At 36.9% G+C, this 25,908-nt stretch overlaps 1 protein-coding gene across 1 annotated transcript; it reads left to right on the top strand.

Annotated features, from left to right (window-relative positions):
* The first annotated feature begins 15,538 nt into the window (after positions 1 to 15,538).
* Positions 15,539 to 23,037, top strand: LOC129244276 (low-density lipoprotein receptor-related protein 6). Its single transcript, XM_054881892.1, has 6 exons — positions 15,539 to 15,626; positions 17,426 to 20,451; positions 20,514 to 20,674; positions 20,742 to 21,011; positions 21,088 to 21,715; positions 21,786 to 23,037. The coding sequence occupies exons 1-6, from the start codon at positions 15,539 to 15,541 to the stop codon at positions 22,590 to 22,592; spliced, it is 4,980 nt and encodes a 1,659-aa protein (XP_054737867.1). The 3' UTR covers positions 22,593 to 23,037.
* The last annotated feature ends 2,871 nt before the right edge of the window (positions 23,038 to 25,908 follow it).

Below are 25,908 nucleotides of genomic sequence, written 5' to 3'. Positions count from 1 at the left end.
AAAAATGACCGAGACTAGTTCTATGAGAGTTGGAAAAATTATTTTCTACAATTTCGTTCATTTATAGAAACGTGGTAATTAAATTTTATTTAACTTTTACGTTGATTTAATAACTATTAAATTATTAATCTAAAAATAACTATTTAAAGTTATTAAAAAATGATTTTAAATTGTGACAATTTAGGTATATATATATGTTCTTATTTGTTATTTTACCTTACTTCTTATTTTATTTTTAATTTTTTTTATTTTTTTATACATCGTTGTTTATTTAATTTTTAATCTTTTTTCTTAATTTTGTCTAATTTTATTTTTTATTTTATTTAATTTTTAATGTTTTTTTTAATGTTTCTTATTTTTGATTTATTTTTAAATTTATATTTAATTTGGTTTTTAATTTTTTGATTTTATTTATTTCTTAGTTTATGTATGTATTTACTTATTTTCTGTTTTAATTTTTTATTCTATTTTCTTATATTTCTTTATTTTATTTGTAATTTTTTTTTTAACAAATGTATTTCTTGTATATTTTTTATTTTATTTATTTCTTCGTTTATGTATTTTGGTTTTTTATTTATTTTGTATTCTATTTTATTCTTTTATTTTATTTATTTATGGATTTTTTTTTATTTTGTTTTCATTTTATTTCTCATTGTGCTACTTTCGATAAAAAATTTCGATTTTATTTTTACTTCAAATAAATGAAACGAGTTAAGTTTTCATATTTCACTACTGCAATATTAACCATAATTTTTGCGTTCTATTTATTCTCATTTTAAAATGCAAATATTTTTTTGTTGTTGTTTATTTTTTTGTATCACATTTCTAATTAAAATTTATTCATGAGCAAAATTAATTATGACCAAGTTAAGAAGTATCAACAACAAAACCAGCAACAACAACAATCACCCTTGCACATTCATGGCAGTGTCAGTGGCAACTGCAAGCCACTAACCTCTATCTGAAAAAAAAATAAACCAAACAAAAGCAGCAAAAAACTAGCAAGCCCGTAATTATATATGTAGGCATCAGCAAAAAACAAAAAAACCAAAAACAATAGCACTACACTCAAGCAGAGGCTACTTCGGCCCGGGCAGTAATGCAACGCACCATACCGTTCATTACCATGCCATTCCTGCCACTTCTCTCGCAGGTCAGTCCATAGCTCCGCAGTGCTCGCAACAAAACCACTGGGTTTCCAATGCAGCGACCCCAATGTGAATGGAAAAAGCATATACTTATATATAAAAAATTTCCACCTGATACTGGCAAAACGTCCTTCACTTGAATGCTCATTGCAGCAGCAACAAATACAACAAGTGCCATTAAAAGTTGCAACAACGGAACCACCATAGCAGTGGCAGTAACCTGAGCATCGCTTGGCAAGTGCATTTTGAACAAAAAATGGCAATTTGCTGCCTGCCGTCAACAGAAGCTCCAACAGCAACGACAACGGTAACTAGAGCCCAGTACGAGTATATGTATGTATGTATGTATGTTTGAGTGTGCGTTAACTGAATACCGAGCCACTGAGCTGAGCGACATGCTGCATAGCTGTCGTTTAGTTGATTGTCGTCCACTTGCTGAGGTGGCAGTTGAATTGGTTGGTTGCCTGGTTGGTCTCCTGGATAGCTGCTAATGTAAAGTTGATGATGGGCTGCCACAATGCCTACCTTACTTCCTGCTTTCCCTCCTGCATACTCTACTCACTGCTTACTCTGTTGACTGGCCTCTGTCAGCTCGACGCTAACCAGCTAAACTATTCTGCTCCTCATTTACTCGTATATTGTGTGCACAGATATTTTTATATTTAGTTTTGTAAACTTAGACGTAAGTGTATGCGCGTATGTAGTAGTGAGGTTGCTCTGCCTGCAAATGCTCACTTAAATACGCAATCAACACGAACAGCGATTCAACAACACCATCAACTACATCCAATAAAACACGCCGTAAAATTTAACTACTTTAAATAACTAACTGAAAATATGTTGGCTGCTTTAAGTATAAAATGAAAATGGGAAATATATGATTCGATTTTTATGGGACATGTTTTTTAAGTGCAGAAGGAGAATGGCTTAGAGCGATGGGTAGAAAACTTTAGGAAACTCGTATTGTCCAAGTAGTAAACACGACTTCTGGAGACGCTGAAAAAATATTTTCGTACCCTATTAAACTTATCGTGTTTTTACATTGAGACTAGCTGTGAAATCATCAGGTGCTCTTAGTTAGTCCAGATCTAAGAGAGTGATAAAAGAGTGCCTGTTGTCAGTGCGATGCAGAGCTTTTTGGATGCCCCTCTGTTAAGTAGGACTAGCCTGGTAGGTATTACGGACTTAAAGTGGCTCGCAGGTCACTTTAGAGGCCATAGTCGACTACGTTCGCATCTGCACCGAATTGGTATGCCAACAGTGATAGAAGGCCAACTACGCTTGTAGAGTGACGAAATGTCTGAGCTCAGTGAATAGCCACTTTTGGTAGAATCTAGTGTGATTAAGTTCAAACAAATGTATAGCTCATCTTACAACAATTAAGGATTGCGGTTAATAAACACTTCTAGCCTTCATTAGGAAGTCTGAAGGTACCTTAAGTACAGCAGGACTACTTACTTCCTTAGATGGCACTACAACCGTATGTCAGTTTCGGCCGAATCTAAAACATTGCGACATCTAGCTCGGTTTGCTGCTTGTTGGCGCCAGTTGGTGACACCGAGTGATGCCCGATTGTGTCTCACTTGATCTCCCCAACGTATATTAGGTCTTCCTCTTCCTAGTCGTCCATCAGTGGGGTCCCTCCGGAAGGACTGCCATGCCGGAGTACATTTGTTCATCCTCGAGACATGGCCAAGCCAGCGCATCCGCTGTACATTACTACGCTTCACTCGGTCCACATCTCGGTATAGCTCATACAGCTCGTTGTTCCATCGGATGCGGAACTCATTCTCGCCTACGCGATGAGAACCAAAGAATTTCGAAGAATTTTTCTCCCGAACCATCTTAGGGCTCTCTCATCAGTTGTTGTAATCGTCCAAACTTTTGCGCCATATACAAGGATGGGGAGGATAAGGCATTTGCACAGCGTTGCTTTCGTTTTTCGACAGACGATTCAACTTCTCAATTGCCTACTGGGTCCAAAGTAACACCTGTTGGTGAGAGTTATCCTTCGTTTAATCTCTAGGCTGACGTCGTTCTGGCTGTTACCACTGGTACGTAGATGAACAAATTCCTTCACCACTTCAAGTTCGCGGTTGCCAACAGTGTGTTTTCTAAGATGCGAGGACTCTTTGTGTGTTGACAGCAGGTACTTTGTTTTACTCCCGTTCACCGCAAGACCCACTTTTTCTGCTTCTTTTTCTGGAGTACGCTGAACATACGGCGCGGTTTTTCAGGCCGACAATATTGTCAGCATACACCACTTTTGTAGGAGATGGTGCCAAAGCAATTCAACTCAGCAGCACGAATAATTTTTTTTGGAAGAGATTAAAAAAAATCACGATACCTGAAACCTTTACGATCCCTGACGGAGCTTATCGTAGCGCTTAACGTCATTTTACACAGCCTTATACGTGGCAGTGGCGCGATGTTGGATTGCAAAAGTTCTTTTAAGCCATTATTTTTAATCGTTCTCAAGGCTTATTTTATTGATTGATTTGCTATAAATTCCTGTTAAAAATTGCGGGTCAAATGTATGCACACTCAGATTTCAATTAACGCGGATTTTGTTGCACTCGCTTAATAATTTGTGGCTTTTCTCGATCATTCAACTTATTAGGGTGTCCAGAGCGATGTTAGGAATTCATAGAACCAGAAGATTTGTAATTATCAATCACTCTTTGTATAGATGAGTGAGTTCTTTCCACAATTTTTCCAATTTAAAGTAGTTCTTTTCCTTCCCCCTGTGACTTTTTCCTTTTCTCGAAACTGAAATTGCCACTCGGCGGACGCCGCTTTGAGTCGATAGAGGCCATTAAGGAGAATTCGCTGAAGCAGCTGAAGAAGATCTCTTCAAACGCGTTTAAAAGATGCTTTGATGACTGGACTAATCGTTGGCTTATGTGTATTGTTTCGTATTTTGCAGGCGGCAAAAAACATTTTGATGATTAAACAAATATTTTGCGTTTTATTGAACAATTCCCCGTGATTTTTTGACAGAAAGTATAGCGACGATAAATGCATGTCTCTTCATTTCTTGAGTTAAGTTGTGTGCAGAAAAATAATGGTTTCGGGAACTTATATAGCGTTTTTCAATAGGTGCGCTTCAACTTTTTTCCGATAGGGGGGGCGAACGACGCAATATTTTTTATTTTTCGCTTGTCATTTGTAAACTTCATTAGTATACATTTCATCATGGAACGCTACACACTTGAGCAACGATTGCAAATCGTGCATATTTTTTATGAAAATAATCGTTCTGTTGCTGCTACTTTAAGACTACATTTTTCCAAAAAATCGTCTTCAGTGATGAAGCTCACTTTTGGCTCAATGGCTTTGTCAACAAGCAAAATATGCGTTACTGGGCAGAAAGCAATCCACACGTGATTCATGAGGCACCGTTGCATCCCGAAAAAATCACTGTTTGGTGCGGTTTACATGCCGGCGGCGTAATTGGCCCATATTTTTTCGTTGACGAGAACGATCGCCACGTTACTGTGAATGGAAATCGATACCGCGATATGATAAACGATTATTTTTGGCCGCAATTGAATGGTATGGACTTAGACGACATGTGGTTTCAACAGGACGGGGCCACAAGCCACACAGCACACGCTACAATTGATTTGTTGAAGAGTAAGTTCGATGAGCGCATTATTTCCAGAAATGGAACGGTCGAATGGCCGCCGCGCTCGTGTGATTTGACGCCTCTAGACTATTTTCTTTGGGGTTATGTTAAGTCATTGGTCTACAGTAACGAGCCGGCGACGATTTGTGAGGTCAGAGCCAATATTGAACGCGAAATTGCTGGAATTTCGGCCGATTTATGCAAAAGAGTGGTCGAAAACTGGGTTCAACGATTGGACTTCGTAAAACGTGCACGCGGTGGTCATGCAAAAGAAATCGAATTTCATACTTAAATGTATATGTTCAAACTCGATAATAAAAAAAAAAAATTAGTTAAAAAAGTCAAACCGTTTGTGTTTTATTAAAAAAAAAAGTTGAAGCGCTCTTACTGAAAAACGCTTTAGATACATATATGCGTGTCCTCGCTACATACGGTATGAAGGAAGTAGGTATAAGGGAACAATATTTGGAGGCTGAGATTTGAAAACACTTCTTTTTATTTATATTCAGCTGTAAAAATACACAAGAATTGCATAACAATCGAATGAATACCGTTCAGCATATTCATTCATTTTTATAATATATTACATTTATTTTATTTTATTCTACTGAATTTTCATCCTATTCTATGCCACTCCACTCCACTCCACTTCACTTTATTTTATTTCATTTTATTTCTTGCAATTTTATCTACGATGTTTATTTTTATTTTATTCCATTTTAGTGCATTTCATTTTCTTCCATCACAACCATTGTTGAGCTCATTTCCTCCAAAAACATTTGTAATAGCCATGCACTATTTAGCGTAGATTTTTTCAGTATTTGTTTTTTTTCTTAATTTTTTTTTTTACGCCAACTATTAGTTACCCATCGCGTTGCCAAGCATCGTTTTCCCTATTTCTTACCTGTAAAAACATCAGAACCTCACCATCAGACCTGCTTTGCACCAAGTTCATTTCCACCCATTTTAGCAGTTAAGTGTTTTTGTGCTTCGCATCCTTCGCGTAAAAATTGTGCCACTTCAACGACCCTTCCTTCCTTGCCACAACCGCCTAGAAGAGAAATAATAAAAAAATAAAAATTGCGACCACGAACCATAACACTTCAATTCGTTGCATTTTCACCGCATTCCAGTCTCGACGCGCGGAATGCCATTATGGCCTGGAATGTGATGGCTTAGCGATTGCAAATTGCAATTCCACCCACCCCAGCAATTCCGTTTTTTTTGTTTTGTACTCTTGTTAAGCAATTCTGCGTTACATTAATATGCATATACGAGTATGTATGTATGTGTATATGTATGAGTATGGTATGTATGAAGGACGCACAGTGTGGCGACTTCATAAATGCTGCTGACAAAAACGACTAAACGAGTTACGATTTCGCTGAAACCTAGTAATTGCGTTAATTTCACTAAAATAAGATGAAATATTAGAAATTGTTAAGGTTTATTGTCACGTCGGCTACTCTCGTAGGCGGAAAAAATAATGTCAACAGTTTAGCTAAAAAAAACATAAATTTCAAAAATGGGGGGAAGATTGAATACCAGCAAGAGCTATGTAACTTCTACCATCCACACATCCAAATGCAGTAATATTCTTCAAAATTTGAAGAAATATGCCCGCCACTAATAATTTTAATTCGTTTACTACTTGGTTCACTTCCAGTGGATTCTTATAGCGAATTAGTATGCTAGTCTTCATTGAGATAAACAAAAAATTTGCATTCACGCAATTTTGTTTTTGAATAACTTTTTTACTAAATAAAAAAATATTTTGTGTAATGGAAATCTTTATTTTGAATATTGCTTGTCTGTTGTTGGAATACGGCGCGATTTACAAAAATTAAAAATCTTCTGATAGGGTATTAATTTTGCGCCACCTTGTACTTGCCAGAATAATATAGGAGGAGGTCAAAGTTCTTTTTTTTAGTTTTAGAGCTCTGGTACCCAGGACGTAGACATAACTTGAGGAACACGCGTTTTGTACTTGCCAGAATAATCTAGGAGGAGGTCAAAGTCCTTTTTTTTAGTTTTAGAGCTCTGGTACCCAGGACGTAGACATAACTTGAGGAACACACGTTTCGGGTTAGCCTAAACTCAACTTAACTTAACTTCGAGAGCTGTGTTTTTTAAATTCCTAAGATATGTTTTTGCGTAAATTGAGTGCGGTGGGCAAATCACGCTGCCATATCATTTTGTGTTTTTCCCCTATTTTGAATAAAATTCCTCCAAATACGCAATACAAAATTGATTTCTCGTACAAATGCGGCAAATATGGAAGCGCGTCAAAGCGAATTGTCGAAAATAAAGACAAAGAAAGCAAGCAAACAAAACATGAATGATGAGAAACTACTTGTTCCCACCGTAGTCGGAACGACTCCGATTTATAGCCGACAGCAAAATGTAAAAAGAAAAAAAATTAACAATTTTTTTGTTTTCGAGTCTCCTACTATTTTTCTGATAGGTTGCGAAAAATTAAAATGCACTTATTTTACCAAATATTTGCATTAGTAGGCTCGAAACACCAAATTATGGAAAATTTTATTTGTAATAGCGGTCGCCCCTATGCAGGCAATGGCAGTCCTCCGAGTGTATTTCTGCTATGACAAAACTCTTCATGAAAAACCATCTGTCGTTCTAAAGTTGACTAATTACATGTTACTAAATGAACTCTTGTTGGTAATTTATGTATTTCTAAAGCAATGTAGTTGGTACTTCCGCAATCTATATATAAAAGGCATCTGGCTCCAATTGTTGAAATGGCCATCTTTCACGCGCATTGGCCCAAAAAAATGCTCTACGATATCCTGATTTAAGCGCTATGTGAGGCATTGACTCATATAGTTTTGGTCCGGGACGTACCGAGCAAGTTCTTTCTCATAATCTCACTCTTTTGAAAAAGATTTACTTTTCCTCCACTTTTACTGAAAATTTCTAAAAACAGATGGGCTGGTATGATGATGTCAACTTTAACTCCCAAAAGAGATACAGGCCGAAAATGTGCGAACAAAATCGAGAGCTCTAATAGGTAGCATTCATATTACTGTTCAGTTTCTCATACGTTTTGACATATTTCAGTTTGACGCCGACAGAGGGCTCAGTGCTGAAAGTGCATACTCTGAGTGTTCATAACTTTTTTGTTATAAAACATTTTAATTTTTATTTTTCGAGATCTCTTATCTGCGGTGTTTATCATAAAACTATAAATTTACTTTTTTAATATTAGAGTGAGTTTAGCATTTTTGTCACTACTCGCAACACTGTATGTGGAACGACGTGCGACGGGATATGGCAGTGGTGATTGCTGCTACCAGCATCCAGTACGAGATGGTTGAGCGCCCAAGCAATTTGCGAAGCTATGGGGTTAAGGATTTGGCTACTATGAGAAAATGTGTTGTCATTTTATGTGTATGGCTATATTCGTCTTGTTGTTAGTGTTATTTTTGTGGCTTTCGCTCATGCGGTCATCCGAATTATGCCATCCAATGAATACTTTCATATACTTTTACCTACGTACATATGTATCTATGTGTATAGCATAATTGTATATGCACATATGTATGTACTGCAGCTAACGGCAGAAGGCCTCGTCTTTCTCGTCTGCTCATTAAGTCCATTTCTCTGCACTTCGTCATCCTTCTCGCTGCTGGTTTTAATTCTCTCATCAAATGTCGCTGAAATCCCCCATCGAAATTTCCTACCTACCACTGCTGTTGTTGTACGCTGGTTTTCTCGTTGTGCCCATTAATAATTAAAATATTCGTTGCGTTGCATTTTAATTCGTCTCGTTGCTGCATACAGGCAGGGCAGGCAGCTCCAACGAGAGGGCTTTCATTGCTGTTGCCATTTTTGTTTCTGATTTATTTGTTGATGGCTGCTATTTTGTTGCAACATACTTACACAAGTACAAGTGTGGTGCTGGTACGAGTATCTGTTGTTGCTGCTGTTATTGCACAAGCGAAGGTTGCTGATGAATTTCTGCCTTAATGCTACAACCAGCAACAAAAACTATGCACAAGCACACAACAGCAAATGCAAATAATTTGCAGCGACGTTGGTCGCCAGTGTGTGGCCGTGTGGCTCAACCATCAACGCAATCTACACACAGACACACATACACATACAAATGACAGCGCCATAGTCCTTCGACCACCCTCTTGAGACCTCGTGTTATTGCTGTTTTCTCAAATGATTGTTGCCTGTTATGACACTGCTGTTTCAATTTCTGCTCCCCTCGCTTACATTTATCAGCGCTGCATGGTGGGTGGCACTCGTGGTGGTGGTAGAGCTGAGACGCATTGACTGCCACTTGATGACAGTCTTCTGTATTCTGCTTGCATTCCCATCGAAAGCATTTCGTTGGTTAATTGATGCGAATAATGCAGGTATTTGTTCCGTGAGTGTACTTGTGTACCTGCTTGCATTCATACGTACTTATAAATATGTATGTATATATGCATGTATTTAGGTATAGTAAAATATATCGGGGTTATAGGGCCTGCAATAGGCTCCAAGAGAAAAAACTGGCGGAAAATTTTCAAGGGTCGTTTGACATTATAAGGAACAGCAGCTCTCAGTTATCTGAAAAGCATGCACGTACATATACATGCACACATTTGGGCTTGTTTGGGTCTGCTCAATTCTTTAGTGACTCAGGGAGTACCTAAGTAAGCGATTTTTATCTTTTGATAAAGCCCAAGACCAAGGATACGTCTTGTAGCGAAAATTTCATAGCGAAGACTAAATTTTTCAATAAATTCCCTTAATTCTGTGTACTTATCATGGTTCAGAAACTTTGATATCAACAAGCAGATCTTTGGTATCAACATCCTGATATAGGCAGCAGCGCTCTTAGAAGCGATGATTGGTAGAATTCTCCGAGTACGAAATTTGATAATAGATAGTCAGACAGTAGAAATGCGAGTAATGTAGGGATTCTGTGAAGACATTTCAAAAAATTCCTTCCTCGAAGTGATACATTTTGCTAGAGGCTGCAGTAAAAATTTAGTTTGAAAACTGCTGACGTGTGCATAGTGGGCGTATGAAGTGCATGCGTACATATATCATTTGTTTTCGTCGTGGTTGTAAAAGCATAAAAGCTATTTCATGTCTATGTAGAGATCCAAGTACTCTTATTTTGGAAATAGTCATCAATAAGAAGTGAACTGATAAAATTTTAATAATTTACAAATTTATTGAATGTCGAAAATTCTGAGAAAAACATCAAAAGAAAAAATATAAATTTGAGATCTATTCAATATTAGGTCTCTTCTATTCGCTGTTTCCCCAATCGCTATCTGTATACTCGATTAACTTAACGAAAAACTAACGAAAGCAACCAAGATTCGCCGTTAGCGAATATGGCTACAGCTCATTAGACTGGTATACCGTACTGCCTTACCAACATATGTATGTAATTTAAGGCAGCTCTATTCCCGCGTTGCCCACATATGTTCATTTTTACCAGTTGCTTCATCTATTCGCTACTTGCTGACTCTTGGCGAAAAGAAGAGGCCTATTGAAAATATTGATATGGAGTTTTTGAAAGTGGAATATCTTCGGTTTTTTTTTACATTTATATAAATTTTTACTTTTTATATTTTTAGAATAAAAGATGTTGGCCGTTTTTTTTTCTAGTTATTATTTTTTGTTTTTTTCTAACTTAATTATTAGTTAGTTTTTGGGAAACAAGCAATAACAAAAATTACTTTAGCGAATCAGTGAAAAATACCTTGCATCTGCCTAATTCTGTATCTGTCTAATGATGCTCTGTCTGCGTAGAGATGTTCTAACCGATTTGCACATGGGCGTAATATATGAGTACGCATGCTACCGCTACACTAGAGCAGTAGTTCGCACTGATTTTTCAGTACATATTTGAATGTAGCCCGAAAAGTTATGGCAATCCCACTATGAAACTTTCAGGGATTACTGAGCCCAGACTCAGACTGAGTTATTAAGTTATTAAAGAAAAAAAAAATAATAATAATAAATATTAAGGGGTGCTTTCAAATATGACAAAAAAATTTTCTCGAAAATTTGGAGCAAAAAAAAAAAAAATAACACATATTTTAGAGTACATTTTAAATAAAAAAATTTTTCAAAAAAATATTATTTTTTTAAGTATATTTTATCGTAAAAAATAAATATTAATAAATTTATAAAAATACATATTAGAAAGTTTTAAAGACAAATTCTGAGAAAAAAAGGAATTGAAAAATTTTGGAAACATTTTTTGGAAATTTTTGAAAAAACTGTTTCGTTCTTTTTCCAAACGAAACTTTTTTTTAAGTATATTTTATCCTAAAAAAGAAAAAAATTGTTCCAAAAATTTTAAATAAAATTTTTTTTTAAGTATATTTTATCCTAAAAAGTAAAAATAAAAAAAATTTTAAAAGGTTAGAAAGAACTAAAGAAAAAAATTTTTCCAAAAATTTTAAATAAATTTTTTTTAAGTAAAATAAAAAAATTTAAAAATGTTAGAAAGAAATAAAGAAAAAATTTTTTCCAAAAATTTTAAATAAAATTGTTTTTTTAAGTATATTTTATCTTAAAAAGTAAAAATAAAAAAATTTTAAAAATGTTAGAAAAAACTAAAGAAAAAGTTTTTCCAAAAATTTTAAATAAACTTTTTTTTAAGTATATTTTATCCTAAAAAGTAAAAATAAAAAAATTTTAAAAATGTTAGAAAGAACTAAAGAAAAATTTCTTTCCAAAAATTTTAAATAATTGTTTTTTCTAAGTATATTTTATCCCAAAAAGTAAAAATAAATAAATTTATAAAAAAACGAATTAAAGAAAAATTAAAAAAAAATTTAAAAAATAATTTTTGTTTCTTTTGTTTTTAATTTTTCCAAACGAAACTTTTTTTTAAGGATATTTTATCCTTAAAATTAAAAAATAAAATAGAATAGATTTACAAAAATGTTGGAAAGAATTAAAGATATTCCACTTAAAAATCCATACCAAATTTTCAATATTGAATAAATCTCAATTTTTTAATTCTGGTTTTTAATTTTTTATTTCAAAATAAATTGTAATTATTTTTATTTATTATTTCCAAATAAATTTATAAAAATGTTAGAAAGAACTAAAGAAAAGATGTTCCCAAACATTTTAAATAAAAACTAAAAAAAAAAAAATTGTAAGCGTATTTCATTCTAAAAAATAAATAAAATAAATTTTATTAAAAAAAACTAAAGAATAAATTTTTCCCAAACATTTTAAAGAAAAAACAATTTTCAATTTAAAAAAAAATTGTTTCCAAAAAAATATATTTTAAGTACAATTAAATCTAAAAAATAAATAAAATAATTTTACAAAAATGTTAGATAGAGCTAAAAATATTTCACTTAAAAAACTCCTAATCAAAATTTTCAATATTGAATAAATCTCAAATTAATAATTTAAAAATTTTTTTTAATATAGTATACCTAAAACTTAGGATTAAGGCTTAAAATTTACAATATCAAAAATACCTGCTTCACTTAGTCATAAGTCATTACAAGTCTGCTAAATTTTTTTTGAAGCCTCTAGAAAAATATATCACTTCGGGGAAGGCATTTTGCGTCGATTGAGGTCATAAAAGAAAGTTCACTAAAAACGTTGATGGTCATACCTCATTCAGCTGATGAAATGTGTAACGAGGTATACCGTTAATTACTAGTCTTTTTTAAAAGTTTTATCTTAATGCGAGAAATTTCGAATGAACAATATTTACCTACGTAAAACTGTAATTGAGATGCATATCAGTGTTCTCATGAATGCAGCTGTGTGCAACTCGTATACTGTTAAGGTTTAATACACGCAATTTTTTTATTTCGAACCACCTATTCCACCTATTCACTCAACTACCTGCTACTTGAGCCGTTCGCACATTTCTAAATATTAATATGCCAGTATGTATGAGTTTGAGTATGAGTGAGTTACATAATACCCACTCTCGCCTTGTTGACTATCTTTATGTAAATTCAATGCGCACCACCAGCGACGCATTAATGCCAAACAATGCGTATTCAAATACATTTTATGCAGCCTAGTAGCAATTCCCTACACACTCGCACCACAGCATCCATCCCACCCAGCTGCAGTGAAATACTCGGCAAACAATTACTACTCTGGCAGCCTACTAATGAATGTAAGAGGTGTGAGAGGTGGTGATTGGGGCTGCGACAGGGATGAGATTGAGTTATATTGTGCGTAGGGAATCGGGGTAGTTGCATAAGTGTAAGTAGGGCTGGTGCACAATGGCAGCAATGCAGTGGTTTGCTGTTGCTGCTGCTGATGCTGCTGGTGGGGGATGGAGACCCACTTAGCTACACGCTTGGTCGCTCCTGCGGGTACTCAACGCATCCATCCACTCATTCAATGCACGCATGCAAATATTTTGCTTCATTTTATCACGCGTGCCAGCGAGTAGTGTAGTCAGGGAGGAGAGGTGTGTGTGTGGAACGATTTCATGCAAATATTGTGGTTTGCTTATCTTTGTTGATTTTTCTTCCACTTTTTTTTTCTAGTTTATTTTCCATGTTATTATTATAGCTGCTCGCTTCGAGTTTATGTTGTTGTTAGTTTTTTAGTTTGTTTAGGTGCTGCATTACGTTGCTTGAGTTCCCTGGCGTAATTTTGCCATAAAATGCATTCATTTGCAATTAGATCAGCTAAGGTAGAGTGGCGTAGGTAGAGAAGCAAGCTGCTTAGCTGGTTGGTTGGTTAGTTGGTGGTTAGCTGAAGCGAGCTGTGGCAAGACGTATCCTTGGGTGCGTCCATGCATATTCCAGCGAGCGGGCTGCTGCATATTTAATGATGTTGCAGCAGTATATCAGCAGCAGCAACATCAACACCAATGCCATCACCATCACCATCACTGACAGCATGTGCCCCACATATCAGCGACCGAGGTATATTGTTAGGCGCATGAACAATAGGCACAGCGTGCAGCTGCAGAAATAAGGGTGCCTAGCTGGCTGGCTGATAACTAGGGAGCCCATTCTACTCATGAGTACTCATATTTATTATGTGTTGGAATTTCAATTCAATTCAATGCCTGTGGAGCGCATTTTTCTTCTGCTTGGTGGGCTGTTTGTTTGCTTTCTTCCACCTCGTTGGCTGGTTGCAACTTGAAGTGCTACTAAAGTCACTGCGTCCGTCGTGAGTGGTGCGTGGTGCGTGGTGCTGGTTGGCAGCATTCATCCAGCAGCAGCAGTTATTGTTTCTAATTTTTAATTGAGCTCATTCATATCTTAGTCTCAATCTCCTCAACAAGCAGGGTTCGCTCTACTACAGTGTCTTGTTCAGGTCTTAATTGTTATTATGCCATATTTTTCATTTATAATAGTTTCGTGAATTTGTAATGTTGAAGGGTAATGTTGAAAAATATCTCAAGAATGACTGAAGGACTTTCCGTTGTATGTGGCGAAAGAAATGTATGGTGTTCAGAAATGCAGTTCATAATTTGTATAAATCATGAATCAGAGAGCTCACTTCGCTCTCTGCGAAGCAAGTAAGTGAAAATGTGCGGTCATCCTGTTAAACTTAGCAGTAAATTCAACCTGTTTTTCCAAAGACTCTCGATAAATGTTCTTCATCCAATGCTAGTCGATATATCGTCGTTGGGTCCAGTAGTTGGCGAATGTATTTCTGTATTGTGGATGGTTTCTCCAATCCATGATAAATATCGTGTCTTCCAATAGGTGTCTGTTGGTGTGATCCCTGTGTTGGTATCTCAGCAGCAACTGTTTGCAAAGTGTGGTGTTCTGCTCCTTAACAGGAAGATGTTCTGTGGGCATAAGAAAGTACCTCGTTGCAGTCTTCAGTGCGACATTTTAGCAGATCTGTGCCTTGACCCACTGCGTGCTTCTTGCTCAGCGCTTTATACCGTGTAGAAAGAGAATTTGAATTTGGGTCACTTGTGCTCTTCTTCTCAAGAAACTTAATTGAGCTTTTGTAACCCGATTTCATATTTTGTTCCCAAGTTTTGTCCACCGCAGGCCTCTGTGATGGAGTATCATCCGATTTGGTCTTAGTTCAGCAGGAGACTTTATAGTGTGGTCTTTGGACACTGCGACCGCGTTGCCAACTACTATTCTATCCGATAGATTGTTTTCGGTATAACTCCTAGTTTAGTCCTGCCTTAGGATAAGTTGTTTTACCCTAGTAGTTTGCCGATTGTTCAGACCTGTGGTAACATTCTGAACAACCGGGGCTTCAGTAGCATGACCATCGCTCTAGCCTAATTCCTGCACGCGAACGACTGGGTCTCCGAAAATTTTAGAACTCTCTTTAGCCGCGTACTGAGGGTGGGGTTGATTCGACACTAGGCAGGGGAGAAAGATAGGTTGAATTTTTACAGCTACTGCCAAGTGTGGATAAAACTGCTGCCCCACTGGGATCAGATGCAGACCCAAAAGCCGTTCACTATGAAACAGCCGCTTCTGGATTTACGAACGTTAATGATCTACCTGGAAGTTGCTCTGTTCCTCTTCCGGATCTCTTAAGATTCATCAATGAATCCAAGAGATATGTGGAAGAGAGACCTCAAATTTTTTTTTCCATCTTACCACCCACATTTTATCTTTCCTATCCCTCTATTCCCTCTACTGGAATCTATCCGGGTGTAGTACAATGGTCTCCTGACTGAGTGCTTGGACTTGTCCAACTCCCCCAAATCTAATCTAAACTAATTTTAAGTGAGGCAAAGCTTCTGGTTTAAAACACGGACGGACCTGTCTTTGTCTGACATCTCCAGACTGGTCTCTCCAACATGGGCGACCCTTATGGAGTACCTAAGCACTCCATTGGCACATCCCAGCCTTTCGCAGCTGCACGCAAGCCCAACCACCACCGTCAGGGTATGGGGAAGGTATGGGGAAGGGAAGAATGATCCAAAATCAACTATTATAGAATTTGAAGCCTCTTCAATCTTACACTCTTTATTATACTAAATTTTAATGGGCTATAAAAAGGCGTACCCAAATTTTTTATAAAAATTCTGATTACAACTTTTAGGATTTTGGCGAAATTTTTATATTAGGTATTTATTTATTTTATAAGTTGTTATATAAAACTTGAATTTTGGATTCATATGGCTTTTGTTAGACAAAAAAAATTGTCAAAATTGATAAAAATGTTGAGGTGCTATAAGTTTATCGCGGGCTATAGCTTAGTAAGAATATTGACAGTGTCGGCTTCGGCTGTCTGCGCCCCAATACATTTTTCCACCAATGCTATTGATTGAGAGAAATACATTTTCACTAGTTTGTAAAGGCGATAGAAATTGGAAATAAAGAAATATTGAAGTCACAATCTACACGAAGAAGGCATTCACAAAAGCAACTTCCACCTCGCTTGTTGACGCTCGCAACGTCAACTTCTTGGTTTCAGCAAAGGACTTTTTCGCCTATCCATGCCTTCCATTTTTTTGTTTTTTAATTTTATGACTTTAACACTGCGAGGTAGGAGGAGAGGCAGCTACAAACTTCAAAGAAAGCTTGATTATTTTTCTTAAGTCTTTTCTTAAGTAAATGAGCTCATGACTTACTTTTCATGTGGAGAGAAACGAATCTATATATGGAACAACTGCATTTCTTCGAAATAAATTCAACGATTTCGGTGCTTAAAAAGACTTTATTGAATTGCATACATATATCTATACGTATTCAATTGGGTATGCCTTAAAAATTGTGAAAGTGAGTGTCGAATGCCGAAAGATTAAATTGTTGCTCAAGCGAGTTGCGCTATATTTTCTTCTCGCCTTAAGTACGAGTATAAAGCAAATTGAGCCTTTGATTGTCATTTCATTTGTCGAGCAGATCGCTTCATCCCTCAAAGGGCGTATGAAATCGTAAATTAAGAGTGCAAACTATGTGCATACTGTGCCATGGATAGCAACAAGACTTTCTCATAAGTTTAAAAGTCATGAAAAGAGTCCCCAGTGCCAAAAAGCTCAATAAATTACGAAAAGTTATTAGCCGTACCAAATTGGTGTGCACTAACAAACCTTACAAGCTATAAAGCTTAAATAAATAAACCCTGAAACGAACTCACCCCGAAGCTCAAGTAATACTCTCTCTATCCTCGGTTTCGTCTCACCCACTAGCTATTCAATTGTTCACCTATCCAACGAAATGAGGCGCGTTGCCAAAACATACCACAATTTAAACCTCGGCTCAACTCTTCCACAGCGAAGAAGTTTACAATATCCCCTTGGCAGTTTAGTTTACTGTCGAACAGGTACCGGCTGAACTGCAAACCGGAGCAGTCTCTTGGTCTCTTCTTGGGTGTTTTCGTCTGCAAAAGTATTTCGCCACTAAACTATGCAGATACATAGCCGGTAAAACTCTTAGCCCCACTACTTTTTCTCTCCACTGAGCCATTTCCTGTTGAGAAGTTTACAAGTCTTGCTTACCGTCAGCAGCCAACAGTGGTTATTCCGGAAGCTACATAAGTATAATACTTTCAACAATCCTTGAAGTTCGTGTGAATACGAATATTTCATACAGAAGGATGACGCAGAGACGCTGGAGGCTTGCGTGATTAAGAATTATACAGAATTGTTTTTATATTCATACATACTCGTACATAATACCTCGTCAGAATGATCCTTTGAATTTTTACTAATCAGTATTTTTTGTCTAATTTTTCTTTCCAGCACACATATCGCCCGCATTGTCTACCGCTGCCTCAACCGCCACCTCCTCCTTTTCATCGTCTTCCATCTTGCCCATCAGCGCAAGCGCTTCACCATTTATACCTACAACACTACTCTTCACTACATATCATGACATACAAGTCGCGAATATCACACGTCCGACTGGTAGTCCGCAAATCGATGTCATCGTCAAAGATCTTACCGAAACGATGGCCATTGATTTCTATTATGCGCGTAATCTAATTTGCTGGGCCGACTGTGGTCGAGAACTCATCGAATGTGTGAACATTAATAGTTCGATGCCATTAATGAAAGCACCCAAACAAACTGTGATATCTGCGGGTCTCGATAAGCCCGAAGGACTCGCCATCGATTGGTATACGGAAAAGCTATATTGGACGGATGGCGAGAAAAACCGTATCGAAGTGGCGACGCTTAATGGCAAATATCAGAAGGTGCTCTTCTGGACGGATTTGGATCAACCGCGCGCTATTGCGGTGGTACCTTCGAAGCGTCTACTCATTTGGACCGATTGGGGTGAATATCCGAAAATTGAACGTGCCAGTATGGATGGTGATCCGTTGACACGTATGACTATTGTGAAAGATAACATTTTCTGGCCCAATGGCTTGACGGTGGACTTAAAGAATGAGCTCATCTATTGGGCGGACGGTCATTTGAAGTTTATCGATGTGATGAAATTGGATGGCAGCAATCGGCGCACAGTGGTTGGCACTTTGGAATATCCCTATAGTGTGACGTATTTCAACAACCGTCTCTTTTGGACCGACTGGTCGAAGGGCGGTTCATTAAATACATTCGATCTGAAGTCACATGAGTTGCGTGAGTTAATCGATACGCCGGAGGCTCCGATTTCCGTGCGCACTTGGGACCCTTCACTACAACCGTTCGAGGACAATCCATGCCTGCATAACAATGGTAACTGTTCGCACCTTTGTTTGCTTTCTACAAATGCACAGGGCTATAGCTGTGCCTGTCCGACGGGCGTGAAACTGGTATCGGAAACAAATTGCGCGAATGGCTCACGGGAAATGCTCTTCATCGTACAGCGCGGTCAGATTAGCAAAATTTCTTTGGACACACCAGACTTCACGATATTTCCATTGCCGCTGGGCAAAGTAAAGTATGCAATTGCGATCGACTATGATCCTGTGGAGGAGTATATCTACTGGTCTGATGTGGAGGCCTATACAATACGACGTGCGCATCCAGATGGTACAGCCATGCAAGACTTTGTTACGTCTGAAGTGCGGCATCCTGACGGACTGGCAGTTGATTGGCTAGCGCGAAACCTCTATTGGACCGACACAATAACTGATCGAGTGGAGGTATGTCGTTTGGATGGTACGGCGCGCAAAGTGTTGATCTACGAAGATCTGGAAGAGCCACGAGCCATTGCGCTGGCACCTTCACTTGGATGGATGTTTTGGAGTGACTGGAATGAAAAGAAACCAAAAGTGGAGCGCGCTTCTTTGGACGGTTCGGAGCGTGTGGTGCTTGTCTCCGAAGATCTTGGTTGGCCAAATGGTATTGCTTTGGATATTGAAGCGAAAACAATTTACTGGTGCGATGGTAAAACGGACAAGATAGAGGTGGCCAATATGGATGGCTCGGATAGACGTGTTGTTATAAGCGATAACCTGAAACATTTATTCGGTTTGAGTTTACTAGATGACTACCTCTATTGGACTGATTGGCAGCGACGCGCCATCGATCGCGCGCACAAAATCACTGGCAACAATCGAATAGTCGTCGTTGATCAATACCCCGATCTGATGGGTCTGAAAGTGACGCGGTTACGCGACGTTAAGGGTTCGAATTCATGCGCGGTACGCAACGGCGGTTGCACGCAACTTTGTCTCAATCGGCCAAGCGACTATGTCTGTCGATGTTCCATAGAGTACGAGCTGGCGAATGACAAGAAAACATGCGTCATACCCGAAGCATTTTTGCTGTTTTCGCGGCAGGAACACATCGGACGAATTTCGATTGACAACAACGAAGGTAATCATAATGATGAGAAGATTCCTTTTAAAGATGTGCGCGATGCACATGCGCTGGATGTGGATGTGGCAGACAAACGCATCTACTGGACTGATCAGAAGTCGAAATGTATTTACCGCGCCTTTTTGAATGGTTCCTTCGTGCAGCGCATCATCGATGCCGGACTCATTTGTCCCGAAGGTATAGCAGTTGATTGGTTGGCGCACAATATTTACTGGACCGACTCTGAAGCGCGACGCATTGAAGTTGCACGTTTGGATGGCACCAGTCGACGCGTGCTGCTCTGGAAAGGCGTAGAGGAGCCGCGTTCTTTAGTATTAGAGCCCAAACGTGGCTATATGTACTGGATCGAGTCGCCTTCGGATTCGATAAGACGTGCCGGCATGGATGGGTCCGAATTGCAGACAATAATTTCGGGTGCGAATCATGCGACTGGACTTACGTTAGATCCAGAAACGCGGCGTCTCTACTGGGCAACACAATCGCGACCCACAAAAATCGAATCTGCCGATTGGGATGGCAAGAAACGCCAGGTGCTGATCAACACCGATGTCGACGAGCCCTATGCAATGTCGCTCTATCAGGATTTTGTCTACTGGAGCGATTGGAATACGGGTGACATTGAACGAGTGCACAAGATGACCGGACAGAATCGCAGTCTTGTGCACAGCGGCATGACTTACATACGTTCGTTGCTGATATTCTACCAAAATCGTCAGACAGGCAGTAATCCATGTAAAATCAACAATGGTGGCTGTTCCCATTTGTGTTTGGCACAACCGACGCGTCGCGGTATGATTTGCGCCTGTCCAACGCACTACACTTTGTCCAAGGATAACATGTCCTGTCTACCACCCAAGAACTATATCATCTACAGCCAGCGTAATAGCTTTGGTCGTTTACTGCCGAACACGAGCGACTGCCCGAATGTGCCATTGCCGCTATCGGGCAAGAATATACGAGCGGTGGAATACGACCCGATTTCACATAACATTTACTGGGTGGGTTGATGTGATGAATTGAATTGTTTATGTGTGTTCTTATTATTCAATTTATTTGTTAGGTGGAAGGACGTAGCCACAGCATCAAGCACTCACCCGCGAACAGCACTTTTGTGAAGGTTTTGGTAGGCTCGGGTTCGCAGCCCTTCGATATTGCATTGGATGTGATTGGTCGTCTACTGTTCTGGACCTGTTCACATTCGAACAGCATCAATGTGACGAGGTAGATGAGAAGCTAGAATTGTATCTTTATATTTCCAATATATAACAAGGCTCTTCACTACGCATAGATTCGACGGTGATTCCATAGGTGTCATAGATACAGGCGACTCGGAGAAACCGCGCAACATTGCCGTGCACGCCATGAAGCGTCTGTTGTTTTGGACCGATGTGGGTAGTCAGCAAGCCATCATACGTTCGCGCATCGACGGCGCTGAGCGTGTAGTGCTTGCTTTTAAGCTGGAAGGAGTCACAGCGCTTGCAGTGGATCAACAAAGTGACATGGTTTACTATGCGCATGGCAAGCGCATTGATTCGATGGACATAAATGGCAAAAATAAGTAAGTTGAGCTCGTCAATTCTAACAAAAAACAAAAGTTATTATAAAAAATGTTAAACTTACCCTTTGCAACGCAGGAAAATTCTCGTTTCCACGCACATTTCGCAAGTCATCTCGCTCGCCGCAATTCAAGGTTTCGTCTATTGGCTGGACGATAAAACTGGTGTGGAGCGCATAACCGTAAACGGTGATGGTCGTCGCCCTGAAATGCAACGCCTACCACAAATAACTGACATTGTGGCCGTTTGGACGCCCGAGTCGAAACTATTTCGCAATCATACTTGTCTACACAGTCGCACCATATGCTCGCATATTTGTATTGCTTCATCGGAGGGACGCGTACGTGATATCTGCTCTTGTCCGAAGAATCTTATGTTGCTTGAGGACAGACAGAATTGTGGCGCCTTACCTGCTTGCGGGCCGGATCATTTCACTTGTGCGGCGCCTGTTAAGGGCGATGGCTCTAGCAGTGATATCAATAAAGATTGTATACCAGCATCATGGCGTTGCGATGGCCAGAGTGATTGTCCCGATAAATCGGATGAAGTGGGCTGTCCCTCATGTCGACCCGATCAGTTTAGCTGTCAGTCGGGCGAATGCATCGATAAGGCGCTGGTGTGTGACGGCACTACGAATTGTGCAAATGGTCATGATGAGGCGGACTGCTGCAAGCGGCCGGGCGAGTTTCAGTGTCCCATCAATAAGGTATGTAGCTGTATGATGTTGCTGAAATAGCTGACCTGCCATCCCAAATCTCTTTTATATTTACTTGCAGCTCTGCATCTCGGCCACACTACTGTGCGACGGTTGGGATCACTGCGCCGATGGTGCTGACGAATCGGCCGAAATGTGCTCACAAGCGAATACCCGTCGCATGGCGCCCGCCTCGGATAAGAAGGCCTTCATGATTCTCATCTTTGCCACCATCGTCATTATCTTCTCCATTGTCTATCTGCTACAGGTCTGTCGCACACGTATCGGCAAAAGTCGCAACGAACCCAAAGACGATCAGGCATCTGATCCCCTTTCGCCGTCGACACTCTCTAAATCACAGCGTGTTTCGAAAATCGCCTCAGTTGCCGATGCGATGCGCATGTCCACATTGAATTCGCGCAACAGCATCAATTCTTATGATCGCAATCACATCACTGGCGCCTCCAGTTCCACCACGAATGGCAGCAGCATGGGCGCCTACCCCATCAATCCGCCACCCTCGCCTGCGACGCGCTCGCGGCGTCCCTATCGTCATTATCGCATCATTAATCAACCACCGCCGCCGACGCCCTGTTCGACGGACATTTGCGATGAGTCCGATTCGAATTATACCAGCAAATCGAACAGCAATAACAGCAATGGCGCCACCAAAATTTCCTCATCGTCAGCGGTGATTTGCATGCAATATCAATATGATAGTGAACCATATCCACCACCGCCAACGCCACGCTCGCACTACCACAGCGATGTGCGAATAGTGCCGGAATCGTCGTGTCCGCCATCACCATCATCGCGTTCATCGACGTATTTCTCACCGCTGCCGCCGCCACCATCGCCTGTGCAATCACCCAGTCGTGGTTTCACGTAACATTTCGAGATTTACTTGTAAAAAATAATTCTAAGTCTGTGTGTGTGTATGCGCAAGTGTACGTGTAGTGGTGTGACTGTGAGAATAGTTAGTTTATCATTTAGTATTGAGATAATTGTGTGCGCTCGAGAATCAGATTAGTATTAAAAATTGTGGATGAATGTAGATTTGTTCTTTTGCTGAGATTTTCAGCTGTTTAGTTCTAAAATATAACTATGTAATTAAGTTTAATGCCAATTGCAATGACGACGTAACGTTCATATCAAGAAAAAAATGCTTCCGTATGTTTACTTATCGTTATTTATTAAAGAGTGTCCTTAAGTCTAAGTGTAGTGAGATAGGTACTTAAAATTATACTTCTATTGTACATGTGGCAAGCTAGATATATGTATGTATATCGTGTCGATTTAGTGAACGTTTCCAAAAGCTTCCAAGCCATAAGCAAACCAACTTAAGAGAAATACGCTGTCGTATTCTTGCGATTGCAGCTAGAAATTTTAGTGAGACCATCAGACAACGAAAGGCCATTTCGGTTACAAACTGATTTTTTTTGTTTTTTTTTTTTACTTAAGAATTCGAAAATAGGGAAATAATGTCTAGTTTTGTGCAGGAGTACTAATAATGGGGACTGATCTTCGGACCCACTGTGAACATTAAACATCAATAGTGTTTTCTATCAGTGTTCGTATCTAGGCAGGCAAATACAAAGCTACGAGAATGTGTTGCTGCTGTAAAAAAGTTTCGTTTTTTAGAAATCCAGCCATCCAGTTGCCATTTGGTGGTGACATAAAACTGTAAGGCGGCATACAATCAATGCGCAAATTACAAGCTGCAGGAAAAGCTTGGTTCTAAATACCTTTTGACGATATGCATGCCATACTATGTACGCATCTTTTTTAGTACTTTTTAATTTGAAATATCGTTAAGATCTCAATCCTTTTATTTTAAAATTTTTTTAATTCAAAATGTTTTTTTATAATAGTGATAAAAAATTCACTTAATTTTTTTTATATTTTAATTTCTTTGTTTACAATTTTTAATTTATTTTTATAATTCTAACATTTTTTTGTATCATTTTTAATTTTTTTATTTATCATTTGAAATGTTTTTGTTTTTTAATTTGTAATTTATTTTTATAATTTGTATTTTTGTTTTTATTTAAAAATTTTTTGTGATGTAAAATGTTTGTCTATATTTTTTAAATTTTTTTTATAATTCAAAATGTTTTTTTATAATTTTAATTTTTTTTATATTTTTTAATTTTATTTTTTTTTTATTTTTTTTAGTTTTTTTTTATTTAATTTTTTATAATTTAAAAATTTATTTTATAATTTAAAAATTTATTTTATGATTTACAAATTTTTTTTGATTTAAAATTTTTTTTTTAATAATTTAAAATTTTTTTTTTTATTATTTTTATCTATTTGTTTTTAATTTTTAGTTTTTTAATAACTTTAAAATTTTTTTTTTTTTATAATTGAAACATTTTTTTTTATTATTTTTTAATTTTTTTTGGATAATTTTTAACTTTTTTTTTAGTTTTTACATTTATTTTTTTATACTTTGAAATGTTTTTTATAGTTTTTAATTTTTTTCATTATTAAATTTTTAAATTTATTTTTTATAAATAAATTTTGTTTTATAATTTTTAAATTTTTTATAATATAAAATGTTTTTGTATAATTTTTTATTTTTTTGTTTTACAATTTAATTTTTTTTTATAATTTAAAATGTTTTTTATGATTTAAAATTTTTTTTTTTAATAATTGAAAATGTTTTTGTTTATTTTTATTTTTTTTTATAATTTTTAACTTTTTGTTTTTAATTCTAAATTTTTTTTTTTACAATTTAAAATGTTTTTTATAGTTTTTACTTTTTTTTTATTTACATTTTTTTTTATAATTTTAAAATTTTTTTTATAACTTTAAATTTTTTTCGTTTTTAATTTTATTTTTTTTTTAATTTGAAATGTTTTTTTTTTATAATTTTTAAATTTATTATAATATAAAATGTTTTTTATAATTTTTACTTTTTTTATAATTTTCTTTATGGTTTATATTTTTTTATAATTTTCTTATTTTTCTTTTTTAATTTTGTTTTTGTTTATAGTTTTTATAAGTCGTGTTAAAACTTTCATCAGCCATGGCGCGTTTACCTATCAAACCGTTTACTATAAATTTTAATACAAATTGTTGAACATGCATATATACATACATACGTGTAATTAATTGAAATTCAATAGACTGCAATTTATATCAGAAAAGGAGGGCGAAAAATGTGCAGTGCTGTAAAAAATTAATTTTTAACCCCATTGCAGACGCACTGACTTTTATTCAAAGAGTGGATTGACAATTTTTGATGTGCATAAGTATATAAATATGTACAGAAGAAATATTATCTGACGCAAAAATTAATGATTCGATAAAAATTTTACGCATTTTGCATTAATAAAAAACAAAAAAAAAAAATATATATATATTTATATAAAATCTAAAGATTAATAAAGTCTGCATATCTTGCAGCAAGTAGATATGTGTGTATGTAAATTAAAAAAGTTAAAAAAGGTAAAACAAAACAAAAAAAGTAAAAAATTGTGCCAAATTTTACACCTTGCAAATATTTTACAAAAATAATTAATTAAACTAAAGCGGAAAGTTTCAACTGATTGTGTTAATGAACATAAATAAAAAAATCCTAAGATTGTAAAATATTTAAGAAAGCAATCATATGAAGTTATTTGTAAAATTAAATTGTAATAATTGAGTCTTAAAAAAAAGAATCGAACAAATGATTTTAGTAACCAGGCCGAGATCACTACTATTGTTGTTGTTTTAACAGCATATCTTACAGCGCCTGACTGAAAGACTTTCGGGCAGTGCTGTATACAACCGACTGCCTTGGTAATGAGCTTAATATTGTTGCTGGTTTTTTTTTATATTTCAAAGAAAACGAATTTACGATGAGGAATACAGTGTCAATATCCCTAATAAATGACTATAAAATTGAATGATTAATGAAATATTTAAAAAAGTAAGTGAAAATAATAAAAAGTAAGAGGACATCATAAACAACTAAATAAATCAAATAATAACTTAAAATACATCATAAAAAGTCACTGCATACACATAAATGCATATGAAATAAAAAAAATCTTGTGCATGATTGAAGAAGTAGCTACGAAGTAATGTAAATATCATATGTGTATAATATACATATGTATAAGTACATATATCATAGGATGGCCCAAATAATATCTATTTAAATGATTTTTTTTTTACAAGTAAAGCATTATCATCGGTTCCTATTTCTCCCATCC

This window comes from Anastrepha obliqua, chromosome 4 (assembly GCF_027943255.1).
Source record: "Anastrepha obliqua isolate idAnaObli1 chromosome 4, idAnaObli1_1.0, whole genome shotgun sequence".
NCBI lineage: Eukaryota > Metazoa > Arthropoda > Insecta > Diptera > Tephritidae > Anastrepha > Anastrepha obliqua.
This window is presented reverse-complemented; position numbering and strand designations above follow the sequence as displayed.